The sequence below is a fragment of the Lytechinus pictus genome, chromosome 15 (assembly GCF_037042905.1).
Source record: "Lytechinus pictus isolate F3 Inbred chromosome 15, Lp3.0, whole genome shotgun sequence".
NCBI lineage: Eukaryota > Metazoa > Echinodermata > Echinoidea > Temnopleuroida > Toxopneustidae > Lytechinus > Lytechinus pictus.
The window spans coordinates 30,594,896-30,620,408 of NC_087259.1; the positions used below are offsets into that span (position 1 = coordinate 30,594,896).

The 25,513-nt window shown below is 34.8% G+C and overlaps 1 protein-coding gene across 1 annotated transcript; it reads left to right on the forward strand.

Annotated features, from left to right (window-relative positions):
• Positions 1 to 12,632: 12,632 nt before the first annotated feature.
• Positions 12,633 to 24,412, forward strand: LOC129277583 (uncharacterized). Its single transcript, XM_064110316.1, has 8 exons — positions 12,633 to 12,716; positions 15,213 to 15,314; positions 16,223 to 16,336; positions 17,548 to 17,589; positions 17,993 to 18,120; positions 19,167 to 19,267; positions 20,036 to 20,177; positions 21,018 to 24,412. Exons 2-8 carry the CDS (start codon positions 15,215 to 15,217, stop codon positions 21,171 to 21,173), a joined length of 783 nt encoding a protein of 260 aa, XP_063966386.1. The 5' UTR covers positions 12,633 to 12,716; positions 15,213 to 15,214; the 3' UTR covers positions 21,174 to 24,412.
• The last annotated feature ends 1,101 nt before the right edge of the window (positions 24,413 to 25,513 follow it).

The window sequence follows — 25,513 nt, forward strand, 5'->3', positions numbered from 1 at the left end:
GCATTAGTGATCTCGACATTCAAATGCTCATAACTCTTCTATTGCTAGTCCTATTTTACTCAAACTTTTGTTGATCTTATTCTTTGATTTTTCTGCTTTCACAAAAGCTAACTTGCTCCAAGAGTTTCATTCTCCTTTAAGCACATGTAGAAAGAAGAAGACTGAAGAAAATGAGAAGAAAAAGAAGGAGATGAAAGAATAGCATGAAAAGAGAGGCACATGTATAGTTGTGTAACTCTATATTATCCTTGCAGTTCACTTGAGAAAGAATTAGGTCCCCTAGACTAGAGTCCTATCACCCGTATCAAAATACATGTATATCGGCACTGCCCCTCAACTTATTTATGTGTTTTCACATGCTTTCTTTGTAAATGTTACACCTATATGCTTTCAGCCACTTTTTTCTTTGTTGCATGAGCACCCGGAAAATATGAGAAAAAGATACCCTAAACAGGATTTGGTGAAGGAAACTAAAATTGTAACCAGTGCCAATGTTTGAGGAAGATGGATAGAGAAAAAACAGTCTGGAAGTGAGAATATTATAGCATTTTAAATTTAGTATACATGTAGGCCCTACATTCAATTCATTTTATTAAACCATTATAAAATATAGATCAATTGCATCCAAGCAAAATTGTTGTCAGTTTGACTGAGAATGAACACCAGGTCCTTTCATAAGGACTTGATTTTGCTATGGCTCCTAAGCAAGTTAACCGTAAAGATTGTTAGATATATTTGATGGCACAGAAAATTCTACCATTTGGTTCATTTCAAAGAACTGAATAATCTAAGATTTAAATATAGTGTTAATTCATATTTAATTAGCTTGATGTAAAACCTTGTACTTTTAATTTACTTATGGTTTTACATGTCAGTCATGGGCCACTTTTAATCATTTTATGATGGCAACATCAGGCCCAAAGAACAATCTAAAAAGAAAAAATTATGATGCATGAAGATCGTTTTCTGACAATTTTAGACGTGTATCCTGAGTCGGACTGGAACTGTTGCGAATTTGCCTGAAAATTTTGATAAGCCAAAAAAAAAGGTCATTGCTCATTTTATAATTCTACATGCTACACATAAATTGTCTAAATTTACGCGGCACTCCCCCCCCCCCCCCTTATCCGCGCCTGAATCTAAAGACACCAAAGTACAAGAGTCATGATAAAGAACAAAAGAGCTTCTGTATCATGACGGAACCCCTTTCATTATCTGTGAAACCAGGGAATTGTGAACTATTTCAGATGAAACTCCATTCGCTGCACTACATCGCAGGCAGCTTCACTATAATTTTTAGCAGACACAACACAGATAGAAATTGGGGAATCCCCGGATCCGGGCATGAAGATGCGCGCGCACTACCGTGCTTAGAAACCAAAATAAAGATGGGCGGTTCGCAATCGCGTCTCGATCCTCGGATCCTCGACAGTAGCTCAAATTATTGGCCGGAGTTAGAGCTTGAGAAGCAAATTTCAGTTTTTACTTACGATGAGAATAAACCAGAAGTGAAGGTATGTATGTTTATACAATATTGCTTAGCTGTCATGGTGTATTTTTTTAGTGTAATTCGTCATGCCTAGCCCTAGCCTTCCCGTCCGCTTCATCACTCATTCTCAGTCCCGAATACTCGAGACTGTGTGTGTGGGCCTGTCTTGATCTTGGGTGGTTGGCCTGGGCGCACTCACACTAATACGAGGTTCGTATATATAGCCTTATAGTCCTACAGTCTATACGAACCTCGCACACCGGACCGTGTTTGACCGTAGATTTCGAAGTAGTCGGCAAACAGTGCTTCATTGCTGAAGTAATATTTGCCGAAACTCCTTCTCGCTACGCACCGGGGCTCTTTCCGGTAAGTAGCAATAGTAATACATAACAAAATTATACATACCGGGGGTATGATATTTAATTTAACTCATTTCATTTAAAAAGAGCAAATTTCGCTTACCTCGGCCTAGCAAGTGACTTCGTTTGTCTCTTCTACGGAAATACAAGGAAGCCCGTTGGTGGCGCTAATAAATTTCACAACCTTGATTCAGCTCCTCGGTAATTTTATAACTGTGTCTAAATTCTTTGAATGCGCAATTCTTATGATTAATTTACTAATTATGGGCACCAATAAATAAGATACCTTCAAAAACATAATTCAGGATTATTATTGGCGATGATAACACTTTTGTTGCAATTAATTTAAAACGATGACTAATATAATTTTTTTTTTTTTAATACACATGCCTGGAACGAAACCAGCAGTACAAGCAGTATTAACGAACGTCACGGTATACCAAAGTCTATACAATGAAAAGATTGGACACTTCACGGACTTCGCGTAATGCCTTGCGTCGATTTGCGTGTAAAATAGTGTAGGTTTCTAATCTTTCCCTTGTCGTGTCTTTGATATGAATATAAATCGCGCGCCCTCTTTAGGCGAAAATTGATATCTACGCTGACCAAATTTTATCTCCGTGAAATCTTCACTAAAGATCAAGAAAATATACATATTTTTAAGAAAAAACTTCAAGGAGAAGTCACGGAAGGATCTTCTTCTTCTTCCTGTAAAGTACAGACTGCCGTTGGCATATTATCGTACTTGTGCTTGTCAAGTGCCCAGATGAATAGTGCGAGTAAAAATCTCTACAAAACTATGTGCGGCTAAAAACAGAAGAGGCCTTAACGAAGCCTCCTTTGCTGCACCTCCTGCTTGAAAGATGCGAGGGAGGTGCTGTGAACTATCTTTGCTGGGAGTGAGTTCCATATTCTGATAGCATCAGGAAAGAATGTCTTTTGATATATTTGTGTTCTGGCATATGGAATTTGTAACTTATCAGGATTTCCACGTGTACATGGTCCAGTTGATGGAATGAAGTGGTCATCCGGGATGTCAATAAGCTTGTTGATGATGCAGTAGACCATGCTAGCTCGCTGTTGTGCCCTTCTTTCCTGAAGAGTAGCCCACTGGAGTTGCTTTAGCATATCTGATACACTGCTGGTACGTCGAAAGTCTCCTAAAGCAAAGCGGGCGTAACGGCGTTGTACCATTTCCAGTTTTGAGATGTTCCTCTGGGTAAATGGGTCCCACACCACAGCAGCATACTCCAGTACTGGAAGGACAAATGCTTTGTAGCACAACACTTTCGTCTTGAGAGGACAGTCCCTGATATTTCTCTGCAGGAAGCTGCTGACTGAGTTGGCAGACTTAGTTGTTTTGTCTACATGGTGATTCCACTTAAGGTTTTCCTGGAAGTTTACACCAAGGTATTTTGCTTTATCAGTCTCCACCAGGGGTATTCCATGAATGCAATATGGTGTCGAACTCTTGATAACTACCCTCTTATTGGTAACATGCATAACTTGGCATTTTTGCGGGTGAAATTGCATGAGCCAGTCATCTTCCCATACTTGAAGAGCATCCAGGTCCCTCTGAAGCTGTTTAGTGTCCTCCTCTGTCTTGACCTTTCTGTACAAGATGCAATCATCAGCAAAGAGGCGCACCGTAGACTGTGATGATACATATTCGGGGAGGTCATTAATGAAGAGGATGAAGAGCAGAGGTCCGACCACGCTACCTTGCGGCACTCCTGAGAGAACGGGGGCTTCATGAGAAGTAACTCCTTCAATAAGAACCCTCTGGGAGCGGTTGCTGAGTAGATGTTCAATCCATGAGTGAATATTGCCTCTGACTCCATAATAGTTGACTTTGTACATCAATCTACCATGGGGAACCTTGTCAAAGGCTTTAGACAAGTCCAGTAGAATCACATCATGCTGATCGCCATCATCAATACCCTGGGAAAGGTCCTGAACAGCATGTAAGAGCTGAGATGTACAGGAGCGCTTCTTGCGAAAGCCATGCTGGGCGTCACATAAGATGTTATGGCTATCCAAGTGGTCAAGAATGCTACTGCAGACAATGTGTTCCAGGGTCTTGCACATAATAGAGGTCAGCGAGATTGGCCTGTAGTTTTCTGCTCTGTTTCTCTCTCCCTTCTTGAAGACAGGAACTACATTAGCTCTTTTCCAGTCATCCGGAATAATGCCTTGGTCAACAGATGCTTGAAAGAGAATAGTGAGGATAGGCGTGAGTTCTGTCGCAAGTTCCTTCAAAAGTCTTCCTTGCAAGCCGTCTGGACCTGTTGCTTTGTGTATCTGCAGTGTTGATAGCAGCTTGTACACTCCATCAGGACTAATGTTGATTTGTTCCATGTCTGGATACGGGCTTTGTCCCTTGTCTTTGATGGTGGTCATGTTTTCATCCTTGTTGAAGACAGAAGTAAACTGATCATTCAAGATATGAGCCTTCCTCGTGCTGTCTGTAATAGTCCTTCCACTTTGAGCTTTCAGAGGTGCTACTCCAGTGTTATCATTCCTCTTGCTGTTAATAAAGCTCCAAAAGCGCTTGGGATTTGAGGACAAGTCTGGATTTATCATGTGATTAATGTAATCACTGTATGCTTGTTTACATGCCACCTGTGAAGACTTTTTAAGTTTTTGATATTTATGGAAATCTTTCTGCTGCCCGGTACACCGTGCCCGTTTGAAGGCGCGTTTCTTCCTTCTGGAAAGCTGCTTGACTAAAGAATTGATCCATGGCTGATTAAACCGACTGGAGGTCATCTTAGATGGTACATGCTTTTGTAGCAAGTCCTGCAAGAAGGTCTTGATTTCCTCCCACATGTTGATGACTGAACTCTTTTCGTCGTGCATCTTTATGAAGCGCTGTTGGTACAAGCCACATTCTCTCTTCATTTCACTCAGGTTAGCATTCTTCCATATATGCATTAACCTCTTCACTGGTTTTCGCCTCTTAGCTGTTACATCTGTGTCAACACCAACAATATCATGGTCTCCGAGCCCTGGTAGTGGAGAGCATTTGTTGACCAGAGATGGTCGGTTAGTCAGAAACAAGTCCAAAGTGCTCTGTAAACGTGTGGGAAAAGTCACCATCTGTTGAAGAGTGCAGTCATGAGTCATGTTTAACAATCTGTTGTTCATGCTGGCTGGGTAGTTATGACCGCTGACGCTGAGGTTCGTCCAATCAATATCTGGAAGATTCAGATCACCACCAATCCACAAAGCTGCTTTCTTGTTTTTGGATGCAACATTCTCGACAGTAGAACAAAGATCATTGAGATAATTAATGTCGCTGTTTGGGGGACGATACAAAGCTCCAATTATCAGCTTGACGTTAGCCCCAAATGAGAGCTTCACAAAGACTTGTTCACCAGTCCCTGTAGTATCTATGATATCGTATATGAGATCATTCCTTATTGCCAGCAGAACTCCGCCTAATCTAAATGATTCGGTAAGTGTCATAGCAGAATGTGAAATACCAGATTATTGGTGATATTTTATGTGGGCAAAAGCCCACTATCTTTTTGACTTGTCGTGTGTGTCGCGTGCATATGACTGATATTCCTTCGCACGCGAGATGATATGAACCCATGGGTGGCCTGGGCGCGCGTTTCCGTTTTACACCCTGGCGAAGGCATTTTCCGGAAAAATAGCCACAAAGCGACTAGTGAAGAGTCTACGTCTACGTTTGTTTACATAATCAGCTGGGTGCGCGATCCAAAAGTCCGCACCGAAGATATCCGCAAAACATACGTGCAAATGCAGCTGAGCTTATAGACCAAAAGATTCAGTCTCTGTATTTTGGTTGTTCCGCTGAACTATATATGTTGGCTGCGCGATTTTTTTTTTACTTTATCGTACATGATCATTTATATGAATGAAAACGAAGAAAAGCTAAAATATTGAAAAATAAAACACATAATTACCTTTTTTCATATTATATCTATCCTTATATCTATCATATCTGTCTATCCACTATCTATCTTATAAATCAATCTATGGAACTACATGATATATCTATCTGTTAATTTGTCTATCTACTCTGTCTCTCTCATTCTCTATCTACCTATCTATCTGTCTATCTATCTATCCATCTAACATCTATCTCTCAAATTCTCTATCTATCCATCTGTCTCTCTTTTATTTCTCTCTATCCATCTATTAATCTACTCATGTGCAATATCAACACTGCCTCGACTTCCTTCGGGAGTCTATTTCCTCAGCTCTACTTTTCCCTTTTTTGTGCTCGATTCGATTCAATTACTACTTTATTTACTTGTTACCATTGTTAAATGTCTTGTATTGCATAATGAGTTTTTTTTCTGAAGGTTGCCTCCTATTCTCTTTCAAATTCCCCCTCTTGCTTTCCCTTCTCTTTGTCTTATCCCAATTTCTTTCCCTTCTCTCACCTCTTTCTTCTTAATCTTTCATTCCGCTTTTTTCTTCTTTGGTGACACTTTGTATTACTTTTGGCCCTTTGTATTTATTTATGATACATTTCTTTTTCATCTGTATGAATTTGTATTGTATTTGATATTTATTTATAATGTTTACTTTATATTTTGTTATGATTCTATTTGTATGTAAACATTCACTTATTTCAGTCTTTGATCTCGAATTCTCTCTATCTATCCATCTGTCTGTCTTTTTCTCTCTATCCGTCTATATATCTATCTCTCAAATTATATCTATATAGATCTATCTATCTATCTATCTATCTATCTATGTAACTACAGTATCTATCTATCTGTTAATCTTCTCTGTCCCTCATTCTTTATCTATCTAACATCTATCTATCTCTCTCTCTATCTATCCATCTGTCTTTCTCTGGTTCTCTCTCTATCAATCTATCTATCTTCTATCTATCTATATGTAACTGCAGTATCTATCTATCTGTTAATTTGTCGCTCTTCTCTGTCTCTCTCATTCTTTATCTATCTATCTATCTATCCATCTGTCTTGTTTTCTCTCTTTCTCTATTTCTCTTTTTCCATCCATATATATATCTATCTATCTATAACATCTCTCCCTCTCTCAAGGTCTCTCCCCCATCTATCTATCTATCTATCTATCTATCTATCTATCTATCTATCTATCTATCTATCTATCTATCTATCTATCTATCTATCTATCTATCTATCTATCTATCTATCTATCTATCTATCTATCTATCTATCTATCTATCTTCTATCTATTTATCTATCTATGTAACTACAGTATCTATCTATCTGTTAATTTGTCTATCTTCTCTGTCTCTCTCATTCTTTATCTATCTATCTATCTATCTAACATCTACCTATCTCTCAAATTCTCTATCTCTCTCTCCCCCCTCTCTCTATCTATCTATCCATCTGTCTGTCTTTCTCTATTTCTCTCTATCTATATATCTATCTATCTATGTAACTACAGTATCTATCTATCTGTTAATTTGCCCATCTTCTCTGTCTCTCTCATTCTTTATCTATCTATCTAATATCTATCTCTCAGATTCTCTCTCTCTCTCTCTCTATCTATCCATCTGTCTGTCTTTTTTTTTCTCTCTCTCTATTTCTCTTTATCCGTCCATATGTACTTCTATCAATCTATCTATCTATCTATCTATAACATCTCTCCATCTCTCAAGTTCTCTCCCCCCCATCTATCTATCTATCTATCTATCTATCCATCTCTCTGTCTTTCTCTCTCTCTCTCTACTTCTATCTATCTATCTATGTCTCTATCTATTTATCAGTCTTATATCTATCTTTCGGCATCTAAGTGTATCAATCCATCAAACTTCAATTTTCTTTCCGATTGTATGTATCTGTTTATTTTTATTTTGTCTGTCATTAATAATAATAATAATAATAGTGGTATATTTACCCAGGGTAGCCGCTTCAGTTCCGAAGACTGTTCTCCCAGCGGGCCCTGCTATTATTACTCCGGCTTTAGCTGGGCTGCCTAGGCGCTCAAGCATTCTATTCATTTAGTTAATAATTCATATTAAAAAAAAAACTTTTTCTTAACTTTTCATAAAAAAACCTAACTGCAAAAGCATGTTCGGATTTCACTCATATGACTGCTCTCTGTACATGAAATGCTCTGATCAGTAACTGTGCAGATTGCATGCGGTGGTGTGGGACTCACCTGTGTCGCACGCTGCAACCAGCGACGTGTGTAGACTCTTCACTAGTCGCTTTGTGGCTATTTTTGCGGAAAATGCCTTCGCCAGGGTGTAAAACGGAAACGCGCGGCCTGGGCTTGGCTTGGGCACTCATTCATTTCAATGACAATGAACAAGGTTATGGGCTTGGTCCAATCAGAATCCAGGTTCAATCAGTGGCCATGTGAATTTATACAAGTGAAAGAGTAGACCAAAAGCTTCAGTCTCTGTTATATTGGTTCCACTGAACTCCATTTTATAAATTAATATTATTGGCTCCACTCACCAATTACTAGCCAGGCGGCTTCTAGAGAGTAAAAATCATTTACTAACGTAAGGTTACTCTCATACGAAGCCATAGACCCACACAGAGCCAGCCAAAACCTGAAACTTTCACCCCCGAGATTTCTACTTTCCTTCTAAAAGATCTAGCTCTAAATCATGTACATGGGACAAAACTTCATTTCCGACATTTCTACGCTCTCGTTGTTATTTTTAAAACAAGAATTCATCAAAAAAATGAAAAAAATATTGTACTTCCCCAACGTTACGCGACGCTCGCGTCCGTAATGTTGGGGAAGTACAATAAGAAACAAGATGGCGGCGTAAACATCGGGCAAGTCTCTTCCGTCTTTTCACAATATTTGTTCATTTTTTTGATGAATTCTTGTTTTAAAAATAACAACGAGAGCGTAGAAATGTCGGAAATTAAGTTTTATCCCATGTACATGATTTAGAGCTAGATCTTTTAGAAGGAAAGTAGAAATCTCGGGGGTGAAAGTTTCAGGTTTTGGCTGGCTCTGTGTGGGTCTATGAGATAGAAGGCCTGGCTTCGTATGAGAGTAACCTTACGTTAGTAAATGATTTTTACTCTCTAGAAGCCGCCTGGCTACCAATTACAGAGACCGAAGTTTTAACTCGATCTGTACAGGGACTCAAAAGACAATGGCCATATGTTTATGTATTAAGTTCAGATAAACCAGGTCCAGGGAGTGGGAGTTGCGCGACAGCCGAAGTAGTAAGTCACTGTTTTTTTGTTTTTTTTCCCCGTTTTGGTGCATTTCAGGCCAAAACAATAATAATCTTGATTTTGGTCCAGTTATTTTAATATATTTTTATGAATTAAAGACAAAAATTGATGAGCCCCGTCGGGGGGATTTTGCATTGTGAACCCCCTAATGGCGGCTGCACGATAGCAAGCTGTCTGTGTACGAGGAGAAATTTTTAAAAAATGTTTAAAAACTCCTCGAAACAGACGGCTGCCAGGGGCCCGTTTCTCAACACCGTCATAAGTCTAACTTCTTGACTAAATTCGAGATAGTGAGCTACTTGTCCACTACCGTTTCACGAAGCCCTCTTTACCAAGATCGGGTACAACAACCTCACTAAATATTTATGACACCTCCGAACCTGTCATAACTTCTTTCTTAATGACGTACTTGGCATCACGTGGGTAGACTATGACATGCAAAAGTGCCTAGAAATTTTAAAATTATAATCTTACGTAATCAATCATAGAGGTTGAAATTACATCACAAAACAAGTGGGTTAATGCATTCAATGATAATCGTAATACAAAGAAACTATAAAAACTTGGTAAAACGCCACAAACCCATTCATTTTGAAATAGTAAAATGATTTAATTGATAAAGATTCTACCACATCAGGCCATCCATAACTGAACTCGTATTTGTTGTTCTCAGACCCCTATTAACAGTTGGATAAATTCTATCTCTAATTTATGCACATAATTTGTCAAATATCGTATATTTCGGTATCAATGATTAAAAATGTTTCGTTAAACTGTATTTTGATGACGTTTGGAATCGTAAAAGACCGTATAATTATCATCATTTTACAAAGAAAACCATTGTGGTTTACTTTCGTAAACTATTAAAATTGGATATCCCGGGGGTACCCATCTCAACGTCCACAAGTGATTTTTTAGTCATGAAATTAATTATTCATAATTTGATTTTCTCTGCAATTGAATGCTCCAGTCTTCATGGTCTAAGTATGTATGATGCATAATTCACCTGTGCTATTATTTTGAAAAGATTTATTTCCCAATTCATCACAATATTTGCAATATTGTCATAATTTTTCTTTTTGAAAATTATGCTATTTTGTGACTAAGGCTACGTCTCGTCTGCTCTTTTTACCGATAGTATCGATATCAAGGTATTCTACTTAGGAAGCCTTTCGAGAAACATGTTTAGTAAGATTGGAACTAACTCCATGGTTGGTGGATAAAGATATGACTAACTTGTCCATGTGTTGAGAAACGGGCCCCAGCTGTCTAGTGAAAGAGATGCCTGGCACTTGCTATACCAAATGCTTCAGTCTCTGTATTTGGTTGTTCCGCTGAACTGCGTTGCCGTTGACTGCACTCACCAATAGTACACAGACTGAATTGTTTTTGGCCCGTTTGTATAAGCAGTAGGCCTAACGTTAGATCTAACTTTCGGCAGAAACCCAATTTTCGGATCGATTTTTTGTAAATTGAAATGTCTCAAAAAAGAAATTAGGTCTACATCCAACTTGACAAGAAAATATATAAGATTCAGAAATATTGTACCTTAGGCCGCAGTTACTGGTTATTCCTTTCAAATGGATGCGAGAATTTTTGACAGGAAGGGTTCACCATGTACAAGTAAACAGAGAACTATCTCCATGGTCTCCAGTATCAAGCGGAATACCACAAGGGAGCGTTCTCGGACCTGTTCTCTTCCTAGTCTTTATCAATGATCTATCATCTGCTGTCAACAAGAGTAATGTTGCTTTATTTGCCGACGATACCAAACTTTACAATATAGTGAGTGACTTATCAGAGATCAAAGATCTTCAAGAGGACCTGGATAGACTACAATTATGGTCAGAGAAATGGCAGTTACCGTTCAATAGCAGTAAATGTAAAGTCCTACACATTGGAAGGAATAATCCAGAAGCAAAATTTTATATGCTGGAACAAGAAGTGAAGTCAGTAGCTGCTGAAAAGGATCTTGGGGTAACAGTCGATAACCAATTGAAATTTCATCAGCATGTGTCTCTAGCTGTATCAACTGCTGGAATTGTAAAGAGAACTTTCACTCATCTAAACAAATCTACCTTGCCAATTCTCTTCAAGACGTTAATTAGGCCTCATCTGGAATATGGGAGCGTCATCTAGAACGGTAGATTTACAGAACATGCCAAGAAGGTTGAGAGAGTACAGAGGCGAGCAACAAAACTAGTGAAGGATTTGAGAGACTTACCATATGAAAGGAGACTCAGGGAACTTAACATGTACTTACTCTATTATAGGAGGAGAGGAGATATATGATAATGGTCCACCAGATTATGCATGGATTGGTCAACATTTCTCCAGACCATTTCTTCTCCAAGTCTGGTAGTAACTCTACAAGAGGTCACTCCATGAAATTATTGAAATCCCATAGCAAACTGGATGTGAGAAATAAGTCTTTCAGTAGAAGAGTAATCAATGACTGGAATAGTCTTCCTGAAAACCTAATACAAATGCCAACAACAGACAAACTTAAAAGAAATATTGATATATTTTGGCAAAATAAGCACTGAGCTTCCATGACTCCTCACGCAAGCTCATGAAGTAGTAGTTTTCAGTGATCAATCCTACAAGAAGCGACCAGGAGTTACAGGCTCGCGCCTTTATCCCGTACCAGATGATGATGATCAGAACAAATTCATCCTCGATCCTTTCTTTGGTCATCGTAAGTTGCCATCTTGGATGACGTCATCGTCCTTACAGACGTCTTTGCTAGTCGCCACATATCGCGATTCGTGCCGCTGCGTTGTGCTTGTCTATGTGCGTGCGTTAGAACTTGTCGCTCGCATTGATTCTAATAAAAAAGCCTTCACAAAAGCCTTACTCAACGAACGTAGAGGGCAGCAACACAAGTCTGCCAGTTTTTCCTCTCCAGCAAAAAAATTTGAAAAATAAGGAATAAATCATCGATTAAGTATATTTTCTGTATTTTTTACTCTAATATGTAGTATCAAAATAAAGCGTAGAGTTTAAAGAAAAATGTGGGCCATCGTTAAAGATGATATTATGTCATTTAGACCTAAACAAATAAATAAAAATCTAGACAAAACACTATAGGCCCGAATTGGGCAACATGATTACACATGCAAGCTCGCACTAACACACTACCGTCGATGAATGGGGATGATAGTAAAATTATTGAATAAATCCCCAGAAACAACGGTTATTCCTGTCTAGGCTCTTGCTTGCTATTTAGGCCTAGTTAGGATCTACATCGCAAAAACCTTAATGATTAATCTAAATGTTATTGTAAAAAGCCGGTATAACATTGTAACAACAATGTGACTTTTTTGTTGTTGACAAAATGATTTAAAAATATGAATTTTCTTTGTGAAATGCTAAGTTAGACCAAAGGTTTTTCACGGAACCAAAAATGTTTGCCATTACTGCACCATTTTTGCTTTTGTCATGGAAAACAATTGCACAATTGTTTGGCTGATTTGGGTATTACTAATATACCAGAAGGATGTATTTTTAAAGCACTTTACAGAGATGCAGGAATGAAAATTGTTGTTTGATTTTAAACCATTGTTTGAGGGAGTATTTAAAACAAAAATCATCTACTGATCATTTGTTTTATTAAATACATGTAGGTGTTGGTGAGAGGTGACACAGTCTCTGCAGATCAGTTGTTGAAGAAGGTTGCTAAAGCTCTTGGTAAGTATTAGTAATTCCAATGTGTCTAGGATTATAAAGGAACAAGCCAGCTTGTGTGAAAACAGAAACATTGAATAGGGAATGAGATCAATGAAAGTTTTGGAATAATTGTACAAACAATAAAGAAGTTGTGAGCATTTGACCTCAAGATCACTAAGTAATGCCGTTGAGATCCTTGTATATCTATTTATTTATATTTTCCTTACACAGGGTGGTCTATTCAATATTCAGAACATAAATGTTTTCCGAGAGAGCACTGTATACATACAAAAATCATGATACAGTAATGAACAGTGAAAGTAATAGAATAGAATTCAGTTGAAAAAAAAATAACATGCTATGTAAAAAAAAGGAAATTAAAAATCAAATGTGTAGTACACATTCATAAAAATTTAACAATACATTATATTGATAGATATACATTGAGTGATCAAAAAGTGATTACATTTAAACTGAAAGAGATGATAATATGAAAATAAAGACGTATGAAATAAACTGAGATACAAACAATCAAACAATAGTAGAATATATTTATACAAATAAAATAACAATTAGTTAATTAAAGGGATGCTCCAGGCTGAAGATATTTATATCTAAATACATAGAGTAAAATTCATGGTGCAAAATGCTGTAAATTTCATCAAAATTGGATAACAAATAACAAAGTTTATATTGAATTTTAAAGTTTAGCAATATTTTATGAAAACAGTTATATGCATTTCGTCATGAATATTCATTAAGTGGGCTGATGATGTCACATCCCCACATTCATTTTTCTTATGTTATTACATTGAAATCATAATTGTTTCATTTTATTCATACATGTGTAAATGATGTGTCTCCATTATAGGTTGCAGCAATAAATAACTAATGCACTTAATCAGTTGACAATCCAATTGTTTTAGTTCTTGGTAGAAAAAATATGAATAAACCTAATTTCATATAATAAAATACAAAAGAACAAGTAGGGATATCACACCAGCCCACCTAATGTTCACCGGAATAATGCAAATCTCTAAAATTCAATTACTTCGTTATTTGTTATCCAAATTTTCAGTATTTTGCTCTGTGAATTTTACTTTATTTATTGAAATATGAATATCTTCAGTCTGGAGCATCCCTTTAAAGAAGAGACTATATTGCACAAAGCAATTGGCAATGCAACCAAGGTTCATAGTATCACACATGTGCAACTTTCCCCTTTGGACAGGGGAAATATACCTCAAGATATCTAGTTTTGCTCAGTCTAATGACAGTACAAACTCTTTATCCTTGATATATTTTGTGAAACCTACATATCATAAGAGTTGGAAACTTGATCCACAGATAGACTTGATACAAGTAATGTATGTGTACAAAAGTAATCAGTTCAGTTCAATTTCATTTATTTCCAATTAAAAATCACAATATAAAAATTCATAAAAGTACATAATCGAGTAAATGTAAACCATATTCATGTACATGTATTACAAAAGTCTTCCACATAAAATATATATGTATACAATAAGTTAACATTTTAAACAGAGGAAATAGGGAAATTATAAAAACCCCAAAATAGAGTTTGTCAAGATAACCTCCCTTTAAAGAATTAGATAAAATATAATTAACAAAATAAGATATAAGAAACTTATTTGCCCACAATAAAACACAAGATCAAACAATAAAGGGGAACAAAACAAAAAAAAAAAAAAAAAAAACCAAACAAACCCTACACAAAGGTAAAAGGTGGAAAATAAATCTACACAAGTTGAAGATTGATTAGATGCTGCTTTATACTTATTTTAAATGCATTATAATTATTTATTGATGCTATATTACTTGGCAGGTCGTTCCAAACTGTTGGTGCTTTATGACTGAATGAAAATAAAAGATAGGATTTTTCGACTGCCCATAAATGATATTTATTTTTATTCCTTGTATTATAGTTATGTACTGACATATTTAATGAAAGCATATTATTAAGTAAACAAGGTAAAAACCCAATTTTATGTTTGAAACATAAAATCAAGATGCAATATCTATTCAACTGATAAATGTCAAGAATTTTGAGTGATCCGAACAGAGGCCTACTATGGGCATAATATGAATTCAAAGAACATATTCTAACAGCTTTCTTTTGTAATAAGAAAAGGGACTTCAACTTAGATTTGTAAGTGTTTGCCCAAACAGTATTACAGTAAGTCAAAAATGGTAAAATAAATGGTTAGTGTCACCATAGCATTAGTGATTTAAAAATACAGATGCTCATAACTTTCCTATTAACATTTTCTTAGGTTACAAGGGATTCATTCTAATTTTAGTTGATTGTATGAATGTTCAGACAGAGTGACAATATTGGATCAGGATAGGATGGGGTGTTGGGGGAGGGGGGTTCCAAACCAGATGGAGGGACTCTGGGGAAGTGTCCAGACTCTTTATTTAATTGATTATGCATTCTACCCCCCCCCCTTTTTTTTTTTTATTAATCTTGCATCTATGAATGTTATCAAATTTTAGATATGAAGATGGTTGGTATGAAGAACTTTGGTATTTTTGAAGGACTACACACGCCTATCAAGAAATTCAAATGTTCAGATAAGGTCAAGACAAGTTCAAAAGGTGAGTTTCCATTGATAATGAGTCATATTGCAGTTTAAAAAGTTCATTAGGGCAATAGACAATTTTGCCCTTATCACATTCAAGAGCACCCCTTAAATTTCCAAAATAGAATGCTTTTGGGTAACCATCTTCGTTCTCATCTAGAGTTGCCCCAGTTCTCCCACACAATATTCAAGAATATTTAAGAAAATCAGTGATGTACATAAGGCAGAAGGACAATGATAACATAATTACATGTTGAGGAAAAATAGGCCTTCAATTAACAGAAATAGCTCAGAAATTCCAACATTCGCCCCCATGTGAAAAAAGAATTGCCCATAAAAAAATGAACAAAATAAATATTTCCTACCCTATGTCTTATTAATCTAGTTACAGACGACCAGCGTATTCATATGCTGGCAATTTACCACAGAGTGTATATTTCTTGTGAGTTTCAAAGAACCTCCATCAATGGCTCTTTAGCTAGTAGGACGAAATGGTGAGGAAAATGAACTGATTGTAGATAAAATGAAAGCACATAGCATTTGTTTAATTGATTATTGATAATAAAAGATAAACTGCAATTGGCCAGCTCCCCCTCCATCCCTTGTGGGGAATGAATAAAGAAAATTGTTGAAATGAAAATGAATGAATGAAAACATGAAATGCTAAATGATTTAATGAATGAATTAATAGTTTTGCATTCATTAATAAGTGAATAGATAAATGAATTTATAAATAGATTTATGTGTTAGAAAATAAATCAAAAGATATTAAAATCTTTAAATAACACACAAAATACTTTGAAAGATTATATTTTAGTCTAAGATATCGTTCCTGTTATTTTTCATTTTAGACCAAAAGCTATAAAATGAATGACATTTCCTTTTTATGGCTTTGAATTTTATTGATGGTATAATTTTATACAGGACTGAGTCTACAAAAATGGTGCTTTGACCTTCGTAAAGAGAAGAAAGAGATAGTGAAAGATCCGGTAGCGTTGTACTTAACATGTCTCCAAGCCAGATCACAGATTATGCAAGGTAAATTTTATTGCTCAATACTTTATGAGATGAAAGGTTATAAGTTGGGCTATTTGGAGGAAAGTTTCTGATTTGACAATATTGCTACATGTTGATAAATCATCCTAACCATACATAACACCAATTTTACACTTGTAGACCAGTATACTGAATAAGCCAGTTCGTAGTTCCTTTCTGCGCATGATCAAAAGATTCTACGCATGATCAGAGGAAGGTCATTTGTACTAAGTGTGACATGGTGGTTTAAAATCTAATGAGATAAGCACCAACTTTGATGTCTTGATTATTCATATATTCTTTTGAATTGTGGTTTTCATTTACATCCACAAAAAACAACAATGCATCCACGAACACTGGTATTTCACAGTTTGCCAAGTACCTTGTGCAACATGCTATGATATGCATTCAAAGTAGGAATGCAACAAATACCTTCATAAAGTGTTCACTGGTGTGCTATTCTAGTCACCTGGTCTATTCAATTTCTTCATCCTGCTATGTAAGGCAAGCTTACGTAATATCTTGCTTTGAAATCTGCCTATCATAATGAAAGAAATGAAAGGTCATTTGACCAAAATTGTACATGAAGTAACTACGAACTGGTCTATTATCTTCAGTCTGTATATTGTTCCCATGCATGAAATTATCAGCTTATCCATTCTCTTGTATATTTTTAAAGTGATAGTAGAGATCAGAATACATACTGTGCATTATTCATATTTCATATTACTTCTCTCACTTATGATTTATGATTCAACAATTCTTCTTTGTGTCACATTACCAAATATAAATATTGATCAATTATGGTTTTTTTTTTTAAATCAGCATCTCGGTGTAATGTTTGTATTTAGTGCTACGTATTATGGTGATATGTTTGTAATGCTTTTTATTCTGTGGCTGTGATCATCAGTAACAAGTGTTCTTGTTTGTCCCTGCAATGTAAAATTCATTTATTTTGGGGGGCGGGGTTCCGTCTGTCCTTCTGACCATTTTTATTCTCACGAAATTAACTAAAGAACAGTTTAACAGATCAACTTCAAACTTGGTCCACATATGCATATAGGCCTAGCAATGATCTGATTAGTGTTTGCTCTAAATAGTTTGTCACACTTTCTGGACCTCAAGCCTTTCTTTAAATATCTTATCTTTAGATAATTTCTACACTATATGGGGTGTCAAATAAATTATGTTTCTATTTTGTTTTGATATTCCAGGTATCCTTACTCCAACTCCAGAACAGATGGCAAAACTAGAAGGTAAAGATGCTGAAAATAATCATCATTTATATTTAATCTCTAGCTAAAAGTAAAATAACATTCTTCTTTTGGAAACAATACATTTTCTATTTTATTGAAAGAAAAGTACAGATGAAAGAAGGAGAGAGTCAAAGAGAGAGATAGAGAGGGAGAGCATAGGGGAGTGGGGGACTAAACAGAAGAAAACAAAAATAGGGGAAAAACATTCTTGTAAGGTAATGCCTTGCTGTAATTATGTTTTTTTTAATGTCACATTTTTATAATCAATGAATGAAATGAATGATTTCTGTTGTTCTTATGCATGTGGTGCAGATACAGTATGTAATTCCAGGCCGCATCAAACTTCAAGAAATTATGGTTGAAAATAATAGCTTGGAATCTTCTTTTAAAATTTCTTTCCTAGACCACAACGAACCAGCCTTCTTGGATTCCACATCGTATCTTTCAGTGTGTCATTGTATGGAAGATTATATGACAGCCTATATTAAGCATTGTGAACTCAAAATAGAGCTCTGCATTGGGTCTCTAAAGGTATATAGGAATTATTATTTATATAATATTGACTGGCCTTGAGGGGAACATCAAATATATTGCCCCAAAAAGAATCATATTGGCCAGAGTCTTTAGACGAGGGCAATATGGCTCTTTTAAAGGCAATATTTTTGATTTTCTCTGAAAGAAGAGCCAGTCAATATTCTTATTAATCATCCAAATCACATATCTAAAGAAAAATCATGAAAATGGAGATATTTCTTTTAGAATAAAGTTCTATTGTATCAGGTTTATCAGGGTCTATAGGCTCTGCACTCATAATGACGTACTTGTGAGCCTCCGGTTCCAGTGTTGTCTTTATTATGACGTATATTGTTGGTGCGCGGATCATTATGAAGCCTATCTCTTTATACACATCCCCAAATGCCCGGATGTGAGACTAGGGAAAATATAAAGGTATATTTTGCGTCGTCTCTGCATGCAAAGTTATTACGCCCATAGAGACCAAGCAAAATGCAAATAATATTCCTATCCCTTCCTGATATTCAGAAAATCTAGGTCAATATGGTTTTGTAAGTGACCAGTTCAGATGTCTGATACGAGTAATAATTTACATTATTGACTTCACATATTGTGCTAACTTGTGAAAGCTTAATGCTGTAATTTAACTTAATAATCTGAGATATTTCAATGGTTCCATCACCCTACTAAGGAAGCCAATGGATAATTGGTGAAACATCTCAACAGAGAGTCGTTACTTCCAGGTTTTCGATTAAAGTGTTTTCATATCAAGCTAAATCATGATCAACAAAAACAGATTTTTCTATTACCTTTTTGTATTTTATATTTTGGGGGGTATATTTTTACTTTATTTATTTTTATTATTATTTGATTTGATTTTTTTTTTTTTGGGGGGGGGAAGGGTATTTACAAAAACTTAACTAAATCACAATGGCATTTTTTTATTTCCCTGAGTAAATAATTCTTGGAAATTAGCTGGTATTCATTAACTGCATGGATGGTTGATGAAAGTGAATATTTTATTATGTTCTTGTGAATATTTAATTGTGTTCATGATTTAACAGTTACCAGTGGGAGCTGTGTTTTCAATACGAGCAAACAAGAGAGGGATGAGGCTCCAAGCTGAACATAAAGAGTACTTTATCTCATGGAGGAAGATGAAGAGGTGAAAGAATAATTTTTTTAAAGCATGGATAGGTTAGGTATATTATTATCTGTCTTCTTGGGTTTGTTTATTTATTGTTACTATTTTTCCAAACAGTGTTCAACTACCTCAGAAATTATTAATTAATTGCATGATCTACAAAACCAATTTAACTTCCATGAATAGCATTACACATGTGAGAAAAATGTCACAAAATTCAATTCAATTTAATTTTCTCAGTTTAAAGACAAAAATATGAATAATACAGACAAGACATAAATCACAGTATTATACTGAAAGGGTAGCAGCCAAAAAGAAATTAATCTTACCTACGGCCGACCTAATGGTAGAGGTGGTGGTAAGTCCTGGTAAAAAGTATACATTTTTTTTTCTTTCCAAAAGACGTCGACTACACTGTCAGAGCTGCCAATTAGTACTGATTTTCAGTACTTATTATTACTGAAAAATGAGAATACTGAAGGTTTCATGCAAAGTACTGATTTCAAAATTATTAGTTTTATGTGCTGTCCTATGTTATTTTCTTTGAAAGTACTGATTTCCGAACCAAAATACTGATTTTCAGCTTTTGAAATAATGAAATTTTTGGGTTCATGCTCGCAGCTCCGCACTGTTTCCTTTGAAATAAGGTATGTGAATACATATATCTGTTTGATTTAAACTTCACAATCTTTTCGTTTTAATTTTTGAAAAGTTTTTGTTTCTTGTCAAAAGAAATAAATTAATGATCAATTGTGTGAAATTCAGACAATTTGATTTAATTCTACACAGGTGGACAAGGGCTGAGGATGACCTATACGTGACCTATGACCTTTACTCCTGCACCCATGATACTTACAGCACCTTGTCGATAGAGACACCCCAAGCACCTTACCTGGTTGCTGTTACCATAGAGATGATCAAAACATTGCAGGTTTGAAATAAAAAAGGCTTCACTTTGGTTCTCTTAAAACTTTTATTATAAAATAGTTTTTAGTTCTATGTAGAAATTAAAGTGGTTATGTGGTCTAGATTTATCATTTAGTGTTTGATCAACCTATAAAATAAGTTATAAGATCTTAGTTATTTTCATTACCGTATACAAACTTTAACTTTTCATGTTTGATTTGCGTAGACCTTTTTACCTATTAGTACCAAACTTATATAGATATTGTTCCATCTTTATTTTTGAACTGTTGCTGATATTCCTGGCATACAAGACATGGTTTTCAATTATCACAGACTCATTTAATGCCGTTGAAACATGGAAATTATAAATATAAAAAACATCAGGGTTAGTGAAAGTCATTTGTTTTGCCTATGGATTTGGTTTGCTTTGCCTATTTTGTTTTCATGTATGTTATAAACTTTATAATGTATTGAAACTCAATAAGTTAACTATATTATACTTTGTCATAACATTAAAATCTTACAAAAAAGATGTATGATGGTTATCTATTCATTGATTCTTAATGAAATTTTTTTATATGTTAAGTCAGATTTTGCAATCTCTCTCCTTATATCTTTGATAAGGCTCCTTAAACATGGATTATATAGATTGCGTTTAATATGCAAATATGCAAGGTTGGAATTTTTCTCTATGCTTTAAAGCCCTTTATAATTATAAAAAAGAAATCCATATATGTTTCTGATGTAATCTTTCATTTTATGTGATAATTAATTCAAATTAAAGTAACAAATATCTTTCTTAGATTTCTCCAACAGTTTTATTCAGCTTTATTCATAGTTATTATTCTTCCATTTCCTTGACCAGGGGGAGATGGATGGAGTAATTTTTCAGACGTCTGACCTGAAGATGGACGAGAATGGAGAGGTGGTGGAGTGGAATAATATAACCTTTGACCCTGGGCAATTCAAGGCAGAGACTGAAGCAGGAAATAAGTACATTGACCTTTCAACTTTGACATGAGGTCATGAGCAACATAACCTTTGACCCTGGAGAGGTGAAGCCAGAGACTGAGGCATTAAACAGGTGCATTGACCTTGACATGAGGTTGTTCTGCTGTATTTATTGACTATATGATATGGAGACAAAGGATTGAGAAAGGGAATCTTTTACATGATGTTATTTGTCTCGTGTCTGTAAATTTGAAGATGGAGGTAGACAGTTTGTTGAGTTTTGAATTGAAAATGTTCATAGACTTCCTGTGAACATGGGCTGTCCTCAATAGGCCTGAGGCAAGCAAAAAGTTGATATTTTGACCTTTTCAACTTTGATAGTAAGGCACTATAGGATCCTTTTACCAATTGTGTCTGAATTCTTAAGTCAAAGCAGTATAAAATTTGACTAAAATTCTTTCAACTCTCACTGGAGTGCATTTCATAATAATTGCATGTTCATCCATGCACGATATATACACCACAAAGCCTTACTTTATGTTAATCCACATGGCTTTCAAAATTAAATTGCATGTTAAATATCGGAAAGTGTCTTTCAAATACTTGATGAATTATATCTTGATATATTTTTATATTTCATCCAAAACCATTTCTAATGAATGAAGCTACCAACTATTTTTTTTTTTAATTCTGAATGATGAAATGTTATAGACTTAGTCTTATTTTAGCATGAAAGAGGACTGATTTAATACCAAATTTAAAATAAAGTATGAATTCTATTTTCAGATAAAATAGTTGAAATACATTACTGTTTGTAGAAAACCCAGGAGTTCTATTTTACTTCAATGATCTACTTTTTATTCTATGGTGTCACAATTTACGGGTTTTTTAAATCTCTCTTTTAATTGTCATAAATAATCATGTTTTATAGTTGGTTGAATAGTTTTTATATTATTTTTCAAATCCATGCATTCATGTGTGCATTTTTTATTTCATTTACCACTTTCACACATTCAGGTGATCTGAATATTCAGAGACTGCAAACTTATTATCCATAGTTTATTGCAATTCAGGGCCCCGTCTTACAAAGAGTTACGATTGATCCAATCAAAGTAACTCTATGGAAATCCATCAGTGTCATAATTTTTTCTACAGGAAATTTGCAAAATGTCCTTTGTAAACAAAGGAGAACACATCAAATTGTCAAGAAATCAATGAATTAATGGATATACATTCATATCTAGAAATTTTTTGAACAAACATGCATTTCTACATGTTGACTTTGCTGGCTTTCCATAGTTGCAATTGATCCGATCAATTGTAACTCTTTGTAAGACGGGCCCCAGGAATTACTGTATACATGTATATGTACTGCCTTTCAAATTATACAAAGTTTGCTTAGAGTATAAATGCTGAAAGAAATATTTTAGCAATGTATTTTAGAACATTTTATGAGACAAAATGTATATTGCTGTAAAGAAGATACTTATCAACAGATGCATGTCATATTTATATCTACTTATAAATCTATTTAGTCTTTCATATCTGCCTTTTATATGATCCATCCATGATAACTACATGTATTTTCAATGAATTTTTTTATTAAAAAGATGAAGATGTCTTATTACTTTGGATACATAATGATATTTTATAGTTTTAAACATGATAGGTGATGACCGTGATATATTCTGATTGGAAGTTTGATTCAAACCATGGTTTAATTCTTAAATCATAATGACATACCTTGTTTATGATGTCATGTGCCTTATGTTTACTGGATTATTAGTCTCATGCATTGATAGCCAAAAACTCACAAATTTTATTTGTTATTCCAAGATAGTACATGTTCATAAATATTTTTGTTATAATCTGGGCCCTGTTGCATAATAGTTACCAATATGGTAACTTTGCCATACAATGGTAACATGTCTGGAATCCTTGATTTTGATTGGTTGTGATCAGCGTAACCATGGTAGTTACCATTTGATGGCAAAGTTGTCATAATAGTAATTTTTATATAACGGGGCCCTGGACCCTGTTGATTGATTGAATAACTATTATTTAACTTTGCTGGCCAGTGGTAACTGCCATGGTAACCGTACTTAAAAACCAATCATATTCAAGGATTCCATGGAAGATAACATTGATGGTGAAAAGTACCATGATAGACATTTATTGATAGTCACAAACTTAACCTTTATTTAGAGTATGGACTAGGGGATGAATCAATATGTGATAAAATCAGTTTTTACTGAAATGAAATGAATTCTTTTACATTTACAATATGATCAACCATCAACATTTAAAAAACATTAAGTATAATACTTTAATCACCCCCATTTTTATGGAATATTTTAATATGAAAATGTTTATTGTACACTGGAATATCTGTTTTCTTTTTAATGTTGCTTTATTTAAGAGGTTGATTATGTGTGTTTTGTGATTTTGTGAGTCTCTTTTTATATGGTGCTGTGTATATTGGTTTGTAAATTGATAAAGTAATTTTTGTTTTTGAGGATGTCTGTACATGCCTATGCTAGCTATTAATAGACGTGCAGAGAAATAATATTAACAGTTTTCTCCTCTAATTTTGAGTGTGCAATAAATCATTACTGTACACTGGCCATGTAGGGGAGAGTAGGGCATGCTGAACACCTTTCTTTCCTGACCTATCACATGAAAGATGTTCCTTCAGTATTTATTTTAATAGACACAAAATCATAAAGTAGACACCTGTGCCGGCCACACAGAAACATTGTTAGCCTAACAGAGCGCTAACAGTAAGCCCAGTCACATCTCTCGGATTGTGAATTTAAAACATTTATTTCAATGTGTTAGTAATGCATTGTTGTAACATTAGGCATTGCTGCCACATTACCGGTTGGAACAGGGTCTCTGTTAGCGCATTGTTAGTGCTAACAATGTTTCTGTGTGGTCAGTACAGGTTGTTACTGGAAAATGTTTTCATTGAATTTCTAAAAATTTAAAGAAAGTTACAATGTCTAGAATAACACCAATCATTTTATATTTCTTTGCACCCCACAGTCCCCTACATCCATGAGACTAGATAAAAAAGTGATCGGTGTGTTTTTCTAGACTATGTAACTTTCTATGCAGCAGTTCGCTGTTATGAAATGTCCATTCAAAGATTGAACATTTAGTGTGTTTTTTTGTTTTGTTTTTTAAGCATTGTATATGGAATGTTAGTTTCCTGTCAAATTTCATTCTCAGGTTTTGCATGACACCGGTTCAAAAACATTTTAAAATGCATTGCATCTTTTTATTTTAAAATATATGTATTTATTCATAGCTCAGTCCTGGCCCTCACAACTAGTTATCAATGGCAAGATATATGCTACTGTTATTAGCTTCTGAAATCAAGCCACCTGAGGTTAAAATTCTATTGTAAATTATTAAGAACAAGTTCTGTGAAACAGGTCTTTATTTCATATTTCCTATTGTTGTTATTGGAAGTACACTATTGCTTTAAAAAAAAATCTGTTCTGTAAATAATACATCATCTGGGAGAACAGTTTTCAGAACTGAAGTGGCTTCCCTGGGTAAATATACCTATATTATTATTATTATTATTATCATCATCTCTAGTCCAAATATGTCATTTGAACAATGCTATAATATACATATAAAACATTGTTAGAAAAGTCTAATACTGAAATGTTCTTGACTAAATTTATTTTAAAGTATACTTTCATGTATTTCCTTTATATATATTTTGTTTGAGGTTTAACATTCCATTTTCAAAGAAGCTTTCTCTTTTTATAAGATTTTTATCCTGCTCTGATATCTTATTTTACTCATGAATGTTATTTATTATTTACCTTGTAAATGAGGTTAATCACATTTCCCTGGTTGATTACGAGGCTTTACAACTCTCCTCATTTTCAATGATAACAAAACTCATGGGGAAAAAGGTAAAACACTTTTCCCTTTCCTTTGGGTCTTCTATTGTCCATTTAATTTGCCTGTACCAAGATATAGGTTATTCAGGGATGTCTTCCCCCCCCCCCATTTCAACAATGTTATTATTTTTTATGTTTTCACACTATTTTCCCTCTTTAAAGGACAAATCCACCCCAACAAAAAGTTCTTTTGAATAAAAAGAGAAAAATTCAACAAGCATAACTGAAAATTTTGTCAAAATCGGATGTAAAATAAGAATGATATCGTTTAATTTCACAAAACAGTTATATACACATCCTGGTGTGTTTGCAAATGAGGGGACTGATGATGTCGTCCACTCACTATTTCTTTTGTATTTTATTATATGAAATATTAGAATTTTCTAATTTTCCCCTCATTGTCACGGAAAGTTTCATTCCTTTCTGAACATGTGGAATTACCATTTTAAAAACATTTTATGGTTCAGTCAAGTTGGTCCCCTTTGTCAAA